The sequence below is a fragment of the Rattus rattus genome, chromosome 9, assembly GCF_011064425.1.
Source record: "Rattus rattus isolate New Zealand chromosome 9, Rrattus_CSIRO_v1, whole genome shotgun sequence".
In the NCBI taxonomy this organism is placed as follows: domain Eukaryota; kingdom Metazoa; phylum Chordata; class Mammalia; order Rodentia; family Muridae; genus Rattus; species Rattus rattus.
In genome coordinates this window covers 69600872-69618871 of record NC_046162.1, presented here as the reverse complement: position 1 = coordinate 69618871, position 18000 = coordinate 69600872, and the positions used below count along the sequence as shown (strand labels likewise).

General features: G+C 48.3%; 1 protein-coding gene across 3 annotated transcripts in view; it reads left to right on the top strand.

Moving 5' to 3' along the window:
* The window catches only part of Arsg (arylsulfatase G), a 114603-nt gene that overhangs the window by 69714 nt on the left and 26889 nt on the right, over window positions 1-18000 (top strand). For all 3 annotated transcript variants that reach the window (XM_032912605.1, XM_032912606.1, XM_032912604.1), the window contains exons 6-8: window positions 2075-2212; window positions 8377-8573; window positions 9693-9773. In XM_032912605.1, coding sequence (XP_032768496.1) covers window positions 2075-2212; window positions 8377-8573; window positions 9693-9773 — 416 coding nt within the window. The remainder of the gene's footprint in view (window positions 1-2074; window positions 2213-8376; window positions 8574-9692; window positions 9774-18000) is intronic.

The following is an 18000-nucleotide window of genomic DNA, read 5'->3' as shown; positions in this document are numbered from 1 at the left end:
TTTTCACTTATGTCCTAAGGCAAAGACGGGAACTACAATTTTTTCCCCCCATTGGAATTTTCCAGAGTCAGCGAATTGTTTAGCTCACCTAGGGAGAGCCTTGTGCCTGCCAAGGTCTCACACAGGTGCAACCTCCCTCCTCCTCTGCCTGCTGGCCTTGTTCCTGGAGTACTAGCTATTTGCCAGGTCCAGGCGCGGACATACGGAGAGGGGCAGGGACAGAGATGGGGAGAGAGTTGCTAAGCCTTACTGAGGCAACAAATTAACTCAGCCTCCAAGCTCCTCTCTCTCTCTCAGAGCCTATGCTGTGATTGTTCCGAAGGCCTCAGGTGTCTGAACTGCTTAGGGAAGGTCTCAGCTGACTCATTAATAACATAATAGTTAATACAACGATGGTTGTTTATTGAGAGGTTGTTACATTCTGGGAACATCCCACACTTACCTGTAATCTATAGGTCGAATTTTCCTCACCTGGGTCACAGCAGAGATGGCAGGAGACAGACTTCAGGCTGCAGCCTGAGTCTCTAAAGCCAGGGCCCGTGTCCTGGAGGTTCGCTTCTTAGTTTGTGTGTTTGGGCCAACATTGTCGCTGTTACCAACCTGGGTGCACACAGAAAACACAGAGCTCCCTCCCAGGTCTGCACTTAACAAGACGGCAGGGGACAGGGTGAAAGAGAGGCTGCGGCATGTCTTGCTGCCTCTCCTACACAACTGTGTGTGGCCTGCAAGTCACCCCCCCTGGAACCCCATGTGGCCATATCATGGCCTGAGATATCTCAAGCGACCTCTCCGTCTCTCCCCTCTCTTTCTCTCTTCCTCATCAACCTATATGACAATCAAACAGAAACAAAGGTGTTGGGTTGTTGGGTTAGACACTAATCGACAGTGGAATTCTATCAAGGTAATAAAAAACCGAACATTCTCAAAAAATATGGAATAATGAAGCCAGCATTGTAAGGTTCCTTTTTGGTAAATATTTATTTTATTTTGATGTGTGTGTGTGTGTGTGTGTGTGTGTGTTGTGTGCGTGTGCATGTGCAACTGTGTATAGATTTGTGCTTGTGAGCGCAGATACCCAACGAAGCCAGAAGAGGAAGGACCTCAGACTCTTGGAGCTGGAATTACAGGCGGTTTTGCTCCCCCTCATTTGGGGACTGAGCTTGGGTCCTTTGCAAGAGCAGCAACTGATGAGCCATCTCTCTGGCTTCAACTTTTTCTTTAGAATTAAAACGTGTTTGGCAATGGTTTACCCAGTCCGACCTCATCCCCTACGCTTCTGCGACCGCGTGTTGTGGGCATTTGGTGTGGTGGAGTCAGATTATCCCCAGCCCATCTCTAATTATCCTCGGGAGGACCCGTGTGACACTGCACACGTCTTGTCCTTTCACCCAGTTCTTGGTGGTGACCAGGGCAGAGAGCTGCCTCCTGTCCTCCCAGAATCCCCTGTAAGGGACACAGGGACCCCACACTAGACAGGGGGAGACCTCTGAGACCGAAGATAACTCACTCAAGACCGTGGCCAGAGGAGAAGGCGTACAACCATGGATGGAGGGCTGCCTGACAGATTCGCTTCAACCTTAGGACCCATGGAAGAATTACTTTTCTTCTGACTTTTTTTTAAACCGAGTGTCACCCAGGTCTCCAAGCTTCCCAAACATGATTCAGAATTAAAACTGCCATCTTAAACACTCTACCCGATTACTGGATTTCCCCCTCCCATGACACCCTGTCGTGGACTTAGGACAGCACCCACAGTACCCAGTGTGTAGCTCTCTTCACTGAGGCTGGGTGGTGTGAGAAAGCCAGCAGGGAGAGCGTTGGTGGACTGTTGAACTGTTCACACCCGTTCGTACCTCAGTGTCTCTCCCTGCAAGATGGGGACCATAAGGCCCCAGGGTCATAAGCACCTCACCAAGTTTTGCAGGGTGGCTGGCTCACCCAAGGAGCACCAACATCCATTCAAAGGGAACAGAAAAGCAAATGACTGGTCTGTTAAGTCCCTCGGGACCAGCTGTGTAATGTTCTGCATCTGTGTGTGTCACTGCGCGAAAGCCTTCTTGTGTTTTCCACCCAGGAACCCTGACAGGGACTGTTACACAGACGTGGCCCTTCCTCTCTATGAAAACCTGAACATCGTGGAGCAGCCGGTGAACCTGAACGGTCTTGCACGGAAGTACGCAGAGAGGGCAGTGGAGTTCATTGAGCAGGCAAGGTAAGGAGCACAGGGCCCCGGTCTCTATCCCTTCTTCTATACTCACCAAGTTCTCCTGAGCTGAGGGCCAAGGCAGAGTTTTACGATTCACCAAGTATTCATACAGGTCTCCCATATGCTAGTCACACTGGGAAGTGGTCCTAACAGACTCTCTGGTCCTGGATTAGAAGTTCCTCAAGTACGTCCTTGGCCTTCCTGAGGCCTTTGACTATCCTGCTTTGGTTAGCACCAAGGTTGTGGACCTTTGTTTCTTCTCCTGCTAGAGTGTAAGTTCCTTGAGTAATAAGCCTGCCCACGGCTTTCTGGGTACTCAGGGTAATTGTTAGCAGGGTGTATGAGTTCCTTGTTGCTGCTGTAACAAATGACCACCAAAGTGGAGGCTAAAACCAGCGGCAACCACACTAACGTGTTTTCCTCAGGTATGGATGATAGATGTCTGAAGCCAGTCTTAAAAGGGCTTGAATCAAAGTGTGAGCAGGTCTCATTATTTCTGGAGTCTCCAGAAATAATAGTTTCTTGTTCCCTTTAGCTTCTAATAGATGCTGCTTTTCCTTGATTTATGGCCACATCACTCTTATCTCTTCATCTATTGATCCCTTGCATAGGGTCAAATGCCCCTGCCCCTCCCCCCTTTTAGATAGCATCTCATAGCCCAGGCTGTGCAACTCCTGATCTCCCAAGTGTTGGAATGTGCCACCACACCCGGGCTTCTTTTAAGGACACTAGTGATTAATAGTGAACCAGGAACCAGTTGGGGTGACACAGTCCAGCACTCAGGAGGCAGAGTTCATGGCCAGCCGAAGGGGGCAGAAGAAGGTCAACCAGGAAGTCTGAAGAAGGTGATCTCATCTCAAGATCTTTAACACAATTATACTTAGCCAGGGAAGGAAAAGCCCTCCGATTCCGGGGACTAGACTTCAGCTATGTTTGAGAGTCGTTATCCAGTATCCCACACAGGACTCCAAAAATATACATCTACAGGGCCCATGAAACAGGTATGAAGAGATAGTTGAGTGGTTAAAAGCATTGGCTGCCCTTCCGGAAGGCCCCGGTTTAGTTCTGGGCACCTCACTCACAATTGTCTGTAACTCTAGTTCCAGGAGATCTTCTACTCTTCCATGGGCACTGAACACATGTGTCGGCACATAGACATACACATAGGCAGAATACATACATACATACATACATACATATATAAATATATGTAAATATATTTATATAAATAAAAGAAAACACAACAAAGTGGAAAGCAGGCCCCATCTGTAGTGAGCAGTCGTTACTTACCTGCCGCCATTGATGATGGCTGAGCCTGGAATGTTAACCTGAGATATCAGATCTTTCCAGTTTTAGGGAGAGACGGGAAACAGTCTTTAAATGGTAGAAACTACTGATTAAAAGAAAAGAAAAGATAAGATAAGAGGGCTAGAGAGATGGCTTTGTAGTTAAGAGCACTGGCTGCTCTTCCAGAGGACCAGCACCTACATGGCAGCTCATAACTGTCTGTAACTTAGAGGATCTGACACCCTCATATAGATATACATGCAGGCAGAGAACCAATTCACATGAAATAAAAGTAAATAAATCATTAATAACAATAGGAAGAAGGAGGAGGAAGAGAAGAGGAGGAAGAGGAAGAGGAGGAGGAGAAAGGAGGAGGAGGAGAAAGGATGAAGAGGAGGAGGAGGAAGAGGAGAGGGAGGAGGAGGAGGAGGAGGAGGAGAGAGGAGGAGGAGGAGGAGGAGGAGGAGGAGGAGGAGGAAGAGGAGGAGGAGGAGGAGGAGGAGGAGGAGGAGGGGGCTCCAGATGGCTCAGTGGATAAAGGCACTTGCTGCTAAGCCTATAACATGAGTTGAATCCCTGGGGCTATGTGGGCAGGAGAGAACCAACTCCCAAAAGTTGCTCTTTGACCTCCACACCTCTGCATTAAGCAAATTAATGTTCGAGAAAGCAAACACTGAAGGTGACCTCAGCATCCACCCCACTGTTTCTGTCCCATCCTGGCAAATGGTGGCCAGAAGTGCAATTGATTCCGTCTTCCTCCCAAGGCCTCAAACTCCTCAAGGAGAATGGAGCACTTCTCATAGGTCCACAGCCGTAACTTAAGTAAGAGAACAAAAACGTGTTCTGTGGCTGCCTGCCCAGGTAGAATTAAAATAGCTTCATCTCGGGAGAGCTGAACAGACCAACTCCTGACTGTGCAGGATCCTACAGCCCTTGCTCAGCCATGTTGGACTTTTCTAGAGACACCATCAAGGGGTGGGGAGCAAACGTGTCAGGTGAGGTGGACTCGGTTGTCTGTGTGTTCTGTGTGGAATACACCCCACTGCTTCAAACCTCAGAGCCACATCCCAGGATGTTAGAGGTGACGTCTGAACGATTCCCCAGACTTTTCTGAGAGACACTGCCAATGTTTTTACCTCAGATTGCTGATAGAGACGGAGCAAGGCTTTTCTGATCTGGAAGGTTGAGCATCATCCAGCTCCCTACAGCTTTGCAACGGTTCTAGTTTCCTTTGCCCTGGGACAAGCAGATGCTTCATAGTTGGCGAGGACGGTTTCCTGTTGTTTTAACAGAGTCTCAGCCTTCTGAGCAGGAGGGAAGACAGCTGGCTAGGGCTGGGGACTGTAATGCTTGCCCGGGCAGGGGTGTTGGAACCTGGGCATCCATCAGTTAAGGAATGCATTGAAAGACAAATCAACTGACATTCTCTTCCTATCAAAGAAAAGAAGTGAAGAATTGGCCATTTCCTTAGTTAAAGTAACAAGTCATTGGCTTTTAAACTTTACAGAAGGCAATCATAGGGCATACAGGTTTCTTTAAGCTTTGACCTGCCAATTTATCCACGACTTTCCTCACTGTAGCAGAAAACTCCCCTGGACCTGCCCACATCTGTGCTGGCTAATTTTATGTCAACTTGGCACCGGTTAAAGTCATCCCAGAGGAGGAAATCGCAATGAAGAAAATTCCTCCATACAATTTGGCTGAAGGCAAGCCTTGATGGGTATTTTCTTACTTTGTGATCAGTGGGGGAGGGCCCAGCCCATTGTAGGTGGTGCCATTCCTGGGCTGGTGGTCCCAGGTTCTATAAGAAAGCGAACTGAGCAAGTCAGTAAGCAGCACTTCATGGTCTCTGCATCAGCTCCTGCCTCCAGGTTCCTGCCCTGCTTGAAGTCCTGTCTTGACTTCCTACGGTGGATGAACAGTGATGTGGAAGTGTAAGGCAAAAAGAAAAATCCTTTCCTCCCCAACTTGCTTTTGATCACGGTGTTTCATCGCAACAACAGTAATTGTAACCAAGACAACTATCTGCCTTCTACGTGGTCCTGCTTATCAAAACTATCAGAACATGTGTGTTTTTAAGGCATCAGACAGAAGTCTAAACAGAGGGTGTCCTGGGCTCTGTAAAAGCATGGAACCAGTCTGTTGCTTAGTGGGAGTAGAGCATAGAGAGCCTGGCAAGTAGGGGTGGGTCAGTTAGGCAGAAGAATAGATGTTGACTCTGGTGTTCAAAACCAGAGTCTTCCGAGAAATCTGGCCTGTGGTCAATACTCAGGATGTCTGACTGTGTCTCTACGTCCCTTACACTCCACACCCAAGCCGTCAGTCACTCAAGACATATTCAATTTTATGATACAACATAACATTTGTCTTTTACAATGTGTACGATCAAGTTATGAAGGACAGTGGTAGGGGATGTGGTAGCACGTGCCTGTGACCTCAGCATTCCATTCATGGGGAGAATGCAGGAGGAGACTGAATTCAAGGTAGCTGGGGCTTCATAGCAGACACACAGACACACACATGCACACACACACACACACAAATCTGCTTTAAGTAAGTTTTTGTTCAGTAGCATTCATAGATACCATGTGTACATATTGCCAAGTGGGATATTATTAGGACATGGAAACCTTTGGAAGGTGTTTAGGTCTAGGTGGGATGAGGAGGATGGAGCCCCCGTGATTGGATTGTGTTCTTATCAGGTAAGGAGAAGACCCGTCTCTCTTTCTGATGCGGGATAAGAGGAGGAAGGTACAGTGTAAAGAAGGAGATGCCGAAGTTCCCAGGTGCTAGGCCTGGGAGAATAAAGGTTTGCTCCAATTCACCCAGGCTGGGGTATTTTTGTCAGAGCAGCCTGAGCTAAGACATATGCGTCATTCAGAACAGGGTCCTGATGGCATGTAGACGAAACCTGGAGCTTCAAGAGCTGGAACCTAGGTTATCATCATCATCATCATCATCATCATCATCATCATCATCATCATCATCATCATCATCATTATTATCTCTCTTTTCCTTACCCCAGTCTGTAAGTGCTGGGTGGCATCTGGGGTGGAAAGGAAGGTGGAGAGGGAACGTGACCATGGCAACGTAGGGAGAAGAGTAACTCACCGAGCACCTCTCCAGCCCCAGCTCGAGAAATTTTTACCACAGCCCCGTATACATGTACACAAAATAGGTACAAACCAAACACGTACCGGTGATAAATCACAAAAGGACCATTTTCAAACAACCCTGTGGCGTGCGTGTTAATTTAAGCATTCGTTCAAGATGAAACGCGCTTGTTCGATTTACGGGAAGAAGTAAATCCTCTGTGGCGTATGCAGCACCAAGTGGCAGAAGTGCATGTAGTTAGCATTTTAGAAATGACCGAGAAGCCTGTCCTGATGTTGAGCCAAATTCATCGGGTGATATGTAAAACGTAAAAAGAGACTCAGTCAGCAACTCAAAAAGCTTTTATAAAAATTTGTTTTTATTGTGTACATTTGCCTGCATATACACTCATGTGCAGTGCCTATGGAGGCCAGAAGAGGCCGTCAGGGCCCGGTGGGATGTGGTGGTGGTGGTGGTGTCGTCGGAGGTTAAACTTCAGGCCTTACTGCCTATCAGGCAAGAATTCTACCCTTAAGTCACATCCCCAGGCCACTTTTCTTCCTTTTCCCTTTGAGACAGGGCCCCGCTCAATGTTCTAGGCCGGTCTTGGTCTCACTATGTAACTCAGTCAGGCTTTGAACTCACGACCTTTTTACCCCAGTTTCCCAAGCAGCTGAGATTACAGACCTGCCCCAAGGGACCGGCGAGACTTTGCTTGGCCACGCCAGCTCCCTCAAGCCTTTCATTCTGAATTTGCCAGAGGGATCAGGTTAGGGTAGGACAGAACTTTGATCTAATGACTGTCTCCTGTGGTCACATGTTGTGTGTAGCCTTTGCTGCCCTGCCTAAGCTCCAGGAACGGGCAGTGCTACCAGCCCCTGGCTAGAGAGTATCAGATCCTCGTATGAAAAACACAGACACACACAGTTGTTCAATTTAAACGTGCTTTACTGGCTCAACTGCTGGGCACCTCCAATCTACCTTAGCTAGCATGCCCTTCCCAGAACCCCCAGCGCAGCATCCTAAGTCTGCACTCACCTTCAGTTGCTCCACCACCTTCAGTCCCAGCTCAACATCCCCCACCTCCTGCCTGTAGAAGCAGCCTGTAGCCACTCCGCCTGCGATCTCACTTGGTCGGTTGGCTTTTTTCTCTCTGAAGCATGACAAACTACCCCCGCCCCCTCTCTCCTGCATCCCGCTTGCCTTTGGGGACCCAGAAGTCCTGCCTATTCCTTCCACCCAGCAATTAGCCTGTGGCATATTTGCTAATAGATAAAGAACCGACTGGGGAACAGGACCTTAGCCTCAGAACCATTCCTACGCCCACACGCATCTTGGGATTCTTTGTGGCTTTATCTCCTGGAACATGGTGGTCCAGATGCTTGGGCTTGAAAGTGCAGCTCAGAGGCAGACTTAAGTTTAAATCCAGGCTGTTTATTACTAGAGACATAGCCCTGAAGGAAGTCCTTCAATCCCTCTAGGTTTCCGATTCATTGACTAAAAGGAGAAACTGGGGCTATCCTGAGGATGGACTTAGACACAAGTCCTGTGTCATAGCTCTTACTATTACAGAACAGTAACATTCATTATGGTGCATTAATTTTCTAATCAGCTAGCCACACAACTTCCACATTTTCTTAGAATTAGCAAATGAACTATCCATGAGCCCACGGGCCGGTCCTGTCCTGCCGTGGGTGGTAGTGGAGTTTCTCTGAAGTCGGGAAGGAGAGCTGAGACCCTGGACAAAACCAACCTCCCACAGAGGCTCTGAGTTTTCTCATTTATTCCAGCACCAGTGGAAGACCCTTCCTGCTCTATGTGGGCCTGGCCCACATGCACGTGCCTTTGTCTGTAACTCCACCGTTGGCCAACCCACAGAGCCAAAGGCTGTACCATGCAAGTCTCCAGGAGATGGACAGTCTGGTAGGGCAGATCAAGGACAAAGTAGACCACGTGGCAAAAGAAAACACACTCCTCTGGTTTGCAGGTAAGGTAGAAATGTCCAAGTGATCTGGCTGGGATCTAAAATAGAACCACACAATATAATTCACTGTGCACTTGGGGCCCTGATGGTACTCATTTGCCTGAACACTGAGCATGTTGTCTGCAAGACCGAATCCCAAGAAAGATTTGTGCTGACAGAGCACGGACTTTGCTGGCCCCACAGATGTTGACTAGGACCCTCTGACTATTCACTCTTCTTGTTAAAGAGTGGCTTTGCCATTGCGAACTTGAGTGGTCCTTACTCTCTCCCCCCTGGCCCCAGTGACTGTGGTTGCTACCGGTCATATCTGTAGTCAGGGGGCCCCAGAAGAACTAAATTAACTCATATGTAGCTGGGTATGGTAGTGCATAATGCTTTTTAGAATTCTAGCACTTCAGAGTCTAAAGCATAATTTCCAATTCAAGGCCACGGTGGGCAGTATAGTAAATTCGAGGCTACTCTGGGCTATATACAGCATACAGCAAGACTCAGAAAAATCTAAAGGTAGGTGTGTGTGTGTGTGTGTGTGTGTGTGTGTGTGTGTGTGTGTGTGTGTTGGGGGGGGCATTCCATAGATATTTTGTCTCGGGTTTTCATGTAGGATGGTGGCAGCTACTTTGGATTAAGTTGAAACCTAGTTTTGAATATATGCTGCTGGGAGAGTTGAATCTACCCCAGCGATACTGTGAGGTTGAAAGATGTTGGATGTGGATCTAGGTGTATCAGGGATGCTCCGTGAGCATTGCTGGGCTGAGGCTAATGACAGTAATGGACTGCTAAAACTGGGTAAGTGGGATGCGAGAGCAGAGGTTAGGGATGGAGCTCACCGGGTCAGGGCAAGCCCCCTCTCACTTCGAGAGCCTAGTAGAGATGGGTTCACTGACAGAGTTTTAGCTGAGTGGGGATGTAGAAGCCCAGCACTTGGGAAGCAAAGGAAGGGGAGTCCATGGCTCCACCATGCACTGACAGCCATGTCTTCTAGAAACACTTCACATGTAAGAAATCATGGTTGTCCTTTTGTCCGAGGCCTGCTGTGCACAGGGTTATGACCAGAGAGGGGGTCAGAAGAGGTGTCTCTCAGAGACCCACTGACCATCTCCTGTTTCTTTTTCTGGTTTCCAGGAGACAACGGCCCGTGGGCTCAGAAGTGCGAGCTGGCAGGCAGCATGGGCCCCTTCTCCGGATTGTGGCAAACCCATCAAGGTATTGGGGAACCTCGTTCAGTGTGATTAGATCCCACTTAGGAAGCTGAGAGTGTGTCCTGTTATGAAGCAGGGACATAGTGGCTCGCCAGCCACCAACTCTCAGGGAAGAAACAGGCTGGCACAGGGAGAAAGGGTGTATGCACTATAGTCTCTCTCCGTCCTTACTCTCTACTCTTCCCTCAAAGGACTAACCAGTCCATAAGCCTTCCAGTCCATAGGCTTTGCCTTAATTCAGCTGCCTGCGGTTTCCTTCTCTGTCCCTTCACGTCTCTCCCCCAACCTGTACCACTCAACTGTTAGTTCACACCGTCCATTCAAGAAATATTTAGCGCACAATTCCATAAGGTCGGGATTTGGTCCTGCTGTTATTTTCTTTGGCAGGGTCTCAATATGTGGCCTTGGCTGGCCTAGAACTTACTATGTAGACCAGGCTGGCCTTGAATTCATAGAGGTCCTCCTGCACCTGCCTCTGGAGTGCTGGGTTAATTGTGTTTGCCACCACGGCAGGAGCCTTTGCAAGTGTATTGTACACACCATCTCTAAATCTTATAACAGTGGAAGGTGACAGCAATGGCTTCATTTACACATGAAAAGAGGATCCCAAAGAAATGGAGTCACGTGCCTAGGGTCACATAGTTGATGAGAAGAATCCAGGTTCGCCTCTGTATTTAAAGTTGGTGCTAACTCCACACATCCAGCAGTCTCCTACGGCCATTATTGGTTCCGTGTAAACATACTTGAGCCTGAAACTCGACTACCATCTGTTCTGGAAATGTTTCCAACAAGGAAGGACCTTATCTACTGAGGGAGCAGCCACACTGGGGACAGTCTGGTGTGTGGGGCAATGGTTTGAAAATGTCCATATGTCTCTTGATGCACAGACACCTCCTGGAAGCTTTTGTTTTAGGGCACTCGTTAGCCAAGGGCACACAGGGCATGTACACGATGCTCATTGCAGTGGGTCAGAGAATTAGCTGGACGCAGTTTAAATATTCAGCGAGGCGAGTGTTTAGAGGAGTTATGTCCATTTAGAGGAACCACCAAAGAAACAGTAAGCGGATGGACCTTGATTGACTTGGAAGTATTTACTTTAAATATTTTCAGTGGTTGAAACCATAAAGTACTATGCAAAGCATGGGCACGTGCTTTGCATAACTGCTTTGTGCAAAGTGCAGCTTTATTACGTAGAAGTAAGCTCACGTCTTCTCAGAAAAGTCCTGAACGAGGTCCTACAACTACAGGAAATTAGTGGTGATTCCTCTCTGAGTTTAAGAGGGAGTTTACATGTGATTGGTAATCCTTTCCTCAGGTGATGAACTGTTACTGTTTCATAAAAAAGAAACAAAGAAACTAAGAGGAACTGGAGGTGTATCCTGGGGTTAGCAATGTGAGCTTGCGGTACAGCACTGAAAAATAAACATGAAAGTTTTGTTGGGACTAACACAGAATGGGGCTATACTCAGTCTCTAGAGTGCTTGCCCAGTGTGTAGCTCCATCAATAGGGTGCTTGCCCAGCATGAGCTCAGTTGGTAGGGTGCTTGCCCAGCGTGTAACTCAGTCTTTTGTTCAATCTCCAGCATCACATAAACCAAGTGTGGTAGTGTGTGCCTGTGTCTGTAATCTCAGTACCCAGAAGGTGGGGGCAGGAGGAACAGAAGTTTATGGTCACCCTCGACCCCATATAGTAAGTTCTAGGCCAGCTGGGATATCTGTGACATTGTCTCAAAACAACAATAAAAACCGAAACAAGCCCTTCTTTGAGCATTTGCTTAGCACCTGCTGTTTCCTGTTCTACCTAATTATTGGACATCTGTTGTGTGCCAGGAGCAGAAATTTCCCCCAAGGATACAAAGATTAACAAAACCTCTGACCTGAAGGAATCCGGGCCCATGATTGCACTTCTCAGGCTGCCTTAAGTAGACAGGACAAGATCCTGTGGGGATCTTGCTAAAATGAAGTTTCAACCTAAGAGGTCATCAGTTGATGATGCCAGTTTTGCATTTCTGTGCCACTCCAGGACAATGTTGATATCACTGGCCACTTTGAGAACCACCAGCCTAGAACATTGCTGTCTATGATACCTGAACCTGTAATTTATATCTTTGGACCTATGGCTCCGGAGTTGGGCATAGTGGTACAGTGTTTGTAATTTTAACACTCAGGACACTGAGGCAGAAGGATTGCCACCAGTTGGAGATCAGCCTGGGCTCCGTAGTGAGTTCAAAGCCAGCCTGAGACATGTAAGGAGACTGTCTTAAAGTCAGTCAGCTTCATACATGTAAGGACACTGTCTCAAAGTCAGTCAGTCTGAGACATGTAAGGACACGGTATCAAAAAGCCAGACAAGGAGCAGGGATAACAACAACCACAGTGTTTAAAAACAAAACCAACCCATTGTTCCCTGGGTTACCTATGTGAATTCTTCACAGGAAAATGGATCCCAGCAGTGTGTGTGTGTGTGTGTGGTGTGTGGTGTGTGTGTGTGTCTGGGTGGTGTGTGGTGTGTGTGTGTGTCTGGGTGTGTTTGTGTGTGTGTGTGTGTGTGTGTGTGTGTGTGTGTTTTGGGTGTGTGTGTGTCTGGGTATTTGTCCATGTGTGTGTATGCTTGTGTGTGTGTGTGGTGGTATATGCTCACATGTGTATGCTCATGTATGTGTCAGTGTGTGCTCATACATGTGCTCATGTGTGTATGTGTCTACTATGAAGCCCCAGTTACCTTGAATTCAAGCTTCTCCTGCATTCGCCCCAAGAACTCTGAGATCATAGGTATGTGTTACCATATCCAGTAAGCTAAGCATTATTCACAAGGGAAGCAGAATTGGGATCTTCAACATTCAAGGAACGCTAGAATTGGGATAGAACTTGAAATCTATATTCCTACTCCCTTTCCCGTAGGTGACGGAGGCTGAGGAGATCTGCTGCAGGCCAGATGGTGATGGAAGAGGGTCAAGTGATCTGGGTTCATGCCACAGCCCATGTGACTGTGGTTTCTCCCACCTTTCAAAACCTGACCATTGCTTAGCTGTCTGGAAAATCCCGTGTTGTCTCTTGACTACATGGTTGTCAAGGAAAACATCATTAGCCCCCCTGAATCACTCTAAAGCAGTCGGGGGAGGGATGGAGAGATAAGAAGCCCTATCAGCTCGGGAGCTTCGCTTAACAATGAAATAGGACAGGGAACTTTTTTCTTCCCTGTTGGGAGGTGAGCGACCCTCTTCATTACGCGAGTAGAATCAGACAGAGGCTTTGCACAGGCACCCAGTGTGGTATGTGCGACTTCCTGAGAACTCCCTGAGACTTACTGTCTTTATTTCTAGCAGAATCTCCCTGGGCCTTCCTCTCTCAATGGAGGCTGGGCAAGCCCTCGGAAAGACTTTCCTACAGAGCTACCAGACAAAGGATGTATGGATGACCTCCCAGTGTCTCGAGACCTTGACTCGGGAAACTACTCAGAGCTGGGGTCAGCTACCTTCTTGTTACACTGTTTTGGGCAAGGCTGTCTGACAAATTTTATGACTTGTGGTCATCTGTGGGCACGGCACTTGAACTGGTGAGGGCGTCAGAGCTGAGTGAAAACACTCTCTTGTTTTCAAAGTTCTCAAAGTCAACCTTGCCTGGAAAATTTGTCCGAGTATCTCTTCTCCCCATGAACTCTATTCAGCTCCCTGTCCATGATTCTCTCTCACCGCCTGGATACGCTGCAGGGGACCAGCTCGGAAAGCCTGGTGGGAGCCTTCCTGTAGCGGAAGGGAGCTGTGAGTGAAGAACTGAGTCCCCCTGGACCACCTGCTCCTCCTGACCTGGGAAGCCCACGCCCCACCCTCACCCCCCAGTCTCAAGAGCCCAATGAAAGGGAAGACAGTGTTTTATCAACAGAGCAGGACAAACAGTCCTGAGAGCCTTGCTTCTCTCTCCCCAAGCCAGCTTGCTCGCAGACCACGTGCTACCTTCCCCTGTTCCCAGGCCCCTCCACCCCCACCCTCATCTTCCTTTTCTTTCTTAGTCCGTCCAGCTCAGCTGACGCGATGAGGCAGCGTCTCCTGGAGTCCTCTTTTTACCCTGCTCTAGAGTAAGGATGCTCTACTTGGCACGGTTCCTGCCATCTTGGAATGAGGAGAGACTGAACAGGATGTGTGTGTGTGTGTGGTGTGTGTGTGTGTGAGAGAGAGAGACAGAGACAGAGAGAGAGAGAAGAGAGAGACATGAGAGAGTGTGTGTGTGTGTGTGTGTGAGAGAGAGAGAGAGAGACAGACAGACAGACAGACACAGACACAGACACAGAGACACAGAGAATGTGCATGTGTGTGTGTGTGAGAGAGAGAGAGAGAGAGAGAGAGAGAGAGAGAGACAGACACAGACACAGAGTGACACAGACACAGACACAGAGACAGAGAGAGAGAGTGTGTGTGTGTGTGTGTGAGAGAGAGAGACAGAGAAAGAGACAGAGAGAGAGTGAGAGAGAGAGAGTGTGTGTGTGAGAGAGAGAGACAGACAGACAGACAGAGAGACAGAGAGACAGAGACAGACAGATGTGTGTGAGAGAGAGAGAGACAGACAGACACAGACACAGAGACACAGAGAATGTGCATGAGAGAGAGAGTGTGTGTGTGTGTGAAAGAGAGAGAGACAGAGAGAGAGAGACAGACACAGAGACACAGAAAATGTGCATGAGAGAGAGCGTGTATGTGTGCGTGTGTGTGACAGAGAGAATGAGAGAGAGAGAGAGAGAGAGAGAGAGAGAGAGAGAGAGAGAGAGAATGAATCACGAGCACACATGCACAGGCTGCAAATCGGGCTGACCTTCTCTCAAGGAAAGAGAACCTGACTGTCCCCACGCTCCAGTCACCTGCCTGTTCAGGAAGTCTGACTTCTAGCCTATCCCACTGAACCTGGCTTCTGCCAGGTCCAGAATCTATACCTTGTTTCCCCGCCCCATCTGACTGCTCCTCTGTCTGGAAAAAAAAATCTTCCTTTGTTTTATTTGAAGAGCAGAAATGCTCCCTCCTCTCCTGTGGTGATGAGAAAACAGTTAACTTGGCATCATCTGCACTTCTAAGAGACGCTGCTTGTCTGCAGTCTGGTCCTATCGGGCCGTTGCATGAACCTTCGCACGGGGATACAGATCTCTTGGCATCCGGGTCCTCCTGTCCAGTTGTGGGATTAAAGAGAAGGTGGAGAAAGGTCAGAGATAGAGACAATGCATACAAGTTGATAGAGTTGGCCAGGAACTGTTAGCTGCTGGGTCTAGCTCGGATATGGTTCGACGGTAAGAACTTTGTGGGAGTTGAAGTCTCTTTTCCTAGCCTTTAGTCACTGGCTTGCTGTAATGTTCCAGTCACCAGACTTAGGACCACCTCAGCCCAGCCGTAGGTCTGGGTCCCACTGAAGCCTGGCTTCTCTGTGCTTTTAGGAAACTCGTATTCTATGTATATCCTTGGGAGGAAACTTGCCTCTCTAGATGGTTGTATAGGATGTCTGTCCTTCTTTAGAAACCGCAAACGGAGATGCCAGTGTGGGACAAGCAAGTCAGATAAAGGACTAAGGGTTCACAACTGCCACCTGCAGACAGAAATCTGGCAAACCGGCCCCATCCATGATGCTCAAAAATTATTTAAGAAGGAGATTATCAGATATGCCGATCCCTCAGGAAACAGCTGCCTTAGTGTTCCAGCTGCCAGGCGGGCCTCCCTCCCCACCTCCTCACAGAGATGTTTCCCATTGCTAGGTATCTTGAGTTTTTCTGTTGCCCATATCGGTGGCCGGTGCTGTGTCAAAGTACCTCGCCGTGAACTTTATATTCATGCTCTTGCGTAACTGTTCCCACAGCCTTGTGAGATAAGTATAGTCGTTTTTCCACTGCATGGCTACGAGATGGAGATTGAGGAGGTTATGAAAGCTACACAAAAGAGTATGAAAAAAAGGAGCAGCCCCAGAACCAGAAATAAGATCTGCTAAGTTCTAAAGGTGCCCTTCTGACCACGCCCATCATAAACCTCAAACTCGATTCTTAGACCATTGACGACATTATCATCCTCTAGAGTCTGGATCCTTCTTTCTGCCTTTCATACTTCCTAGGCAATCAGAGTTTCTGGGGAGAGAACCAGAAATCTGAATGTTTGAAAAAAAACACTTTTGTATTTCGTGTGTGTGTGTGTGTGTGTGTGTGTGTGTGTGTGTGTGTGTGTGTGTGTGTGTGTGTGAGGAGTAGAGAGAGAGAGAGAGAGAGAGAGAGAGAGAGAGAGAGAGAGAGAGAGCCTGTACTACCATGGTACCCATGTCAGAAGATGACTTGCATGAGTCAGGTCTCTCTCCTTTCACCATCCAGATCCTGGGGATTGAATTCAGCTGATTAGGCTCAGCCACAAGCTCCTTAGCCACTGAGATAGCGACCTTCAGGAGTCCTAGGGGTAGAACTCGGGTCCTCGGGGTTCGAGGCAAGCACCCCTAATCACGGAGCCACCTTGCCGCTTCAGAAGTCCGTATTTTACTCAAGCTTTTGTCTGACCGTGCTCCTGGATGAAGAGAGCTGCTTGCTTTCCTGACTCAGTGAAACATGGTAGTTGGACCCTTTCCGGGAACGGACGCTTGCTGTTCCTAGGCGTGGGCAGCAGGGAGTCTTGGTCGGCTTGCCCCTGCCGTGATACATTGCGGAATGGCACTTTGCTTCTGAGGCCAGGGAGGGAAGAACAAGTAAGCAACTTTATGAATCATGGTTCTGTTTATGTTTTGGTTGCTGAGGCTAAATATTTATTGCTTTAAGTAAGAGGTTCTGCTTTAATTAGAGTCATAACTAACCACAAATGCATTGAAATACAGTGTCACGGCCGTAGACAAGCATCTCTGGATAGAAAGCCAAATAGAGCTCACACTTTTAATGTACCGGAGCCATGGATCAAAGTACTAAAGCTTATCTAGATTTACAAATAGCTTTCCCAAATCGAAAAGTGCGTAGAAGTTTATAAGCTGTGGACTTAGATGTTTTTCCGCTGTTAACTAATGAAGTCATGGTTACGATGCTACGGCATTAGGGATAAAGGTGTGGCCCATTTAAAGCCTGTGGTTAAAAAGCACACAAGGCTGGGGAGATCACTCAGTCAGTAAAAATGCTCACTTTGCAAGCATGAAGACCCGAGTTTTCCCTAGAGCCTGTTTTTAAAACGCTGTGTATAATGGGTCATGCTCACAATCCCAGCGCAGGGGAGGCAGAGGCAAGCAGATCTTCCTTCCTTCCCGTCTTACTTCCTAACAACTGAGTTCTGGCTCAAGTGAGAGAGCATGTCTCCGAAAATAAGGTAGATAGCCCCTGAAGAAGGTGCCCAAGGTTGACCTCTAGCTGCTACTCCCCTCTTAAAGGCTTTGTGGTTGGGCCAATGGAGAGGCAGAGTGAAGTCAGCTGACTTGGATCTTCAAATCTGATGAGCTGGCTGCTGTGTGGTTAAAACAAAGGCTGATCCCGCAGGATCCTCAGCCGTTCTCTTCCGCCATTGCTGTGCTTGGCTAGCAGTGCCTGGGTGCGTGTGTTGGGCGGGGCTTGAGATTCAGATCTGAATGTCGGAATTAGCCAGCCCACCAGCTCTTCACGAAATGGCACGGAAGTGTGAGGTTTTGAGTCACTGGGGGGCACCAAGGCCTCTGGGCGTGAGGAGCAGGTGGTAGGGGCTGATGCAGAATGTAGAGCGGGAGTCAGACCTTACCTTTGCCCCCTCTTCCACACGGTCAAGCCAGCTGACCGGTCACAAATCGCCTGTCAGTGTGGCCCTGTCCTGAAGCCCACAGAAGGAAAAGGAAAGATGTCTCATAGAGTGGAGGGTTCGTGAGGCAGAGGAAAAGCCTGGGTGGTGACCACACTTTCTGAGTCCCAGCCGATTAAATTAGGTAAGGAGGGTGAAGTCTCAGTCGGGGCTTCTCCCTTCCTGACCTCCTCGGAATCTTAGGCCAATAAAAACTCAGCAATGTTGTGCTTCTGCCCGCCATGGCCCCAAAGCCGTAACTTCCTGATAATTGCCAGGTCCCCAGAGTGATCAGGAAACAGTCCAGATTTTACTAATCAGTGGAGGTGAAAGGTCAGAAATGAGTTGGTCATAGGTCAGGTCTACTGAGGGGTGAATTAATTAATTAAATTTAGAGACAGTATTTCACTCCGTAGATCAATCTGGCCTAGAATCCACCATATATCCCAGGCTGACATTGAACTAGGAGTGATCCTCCTGTCTCAGATTTCTAAA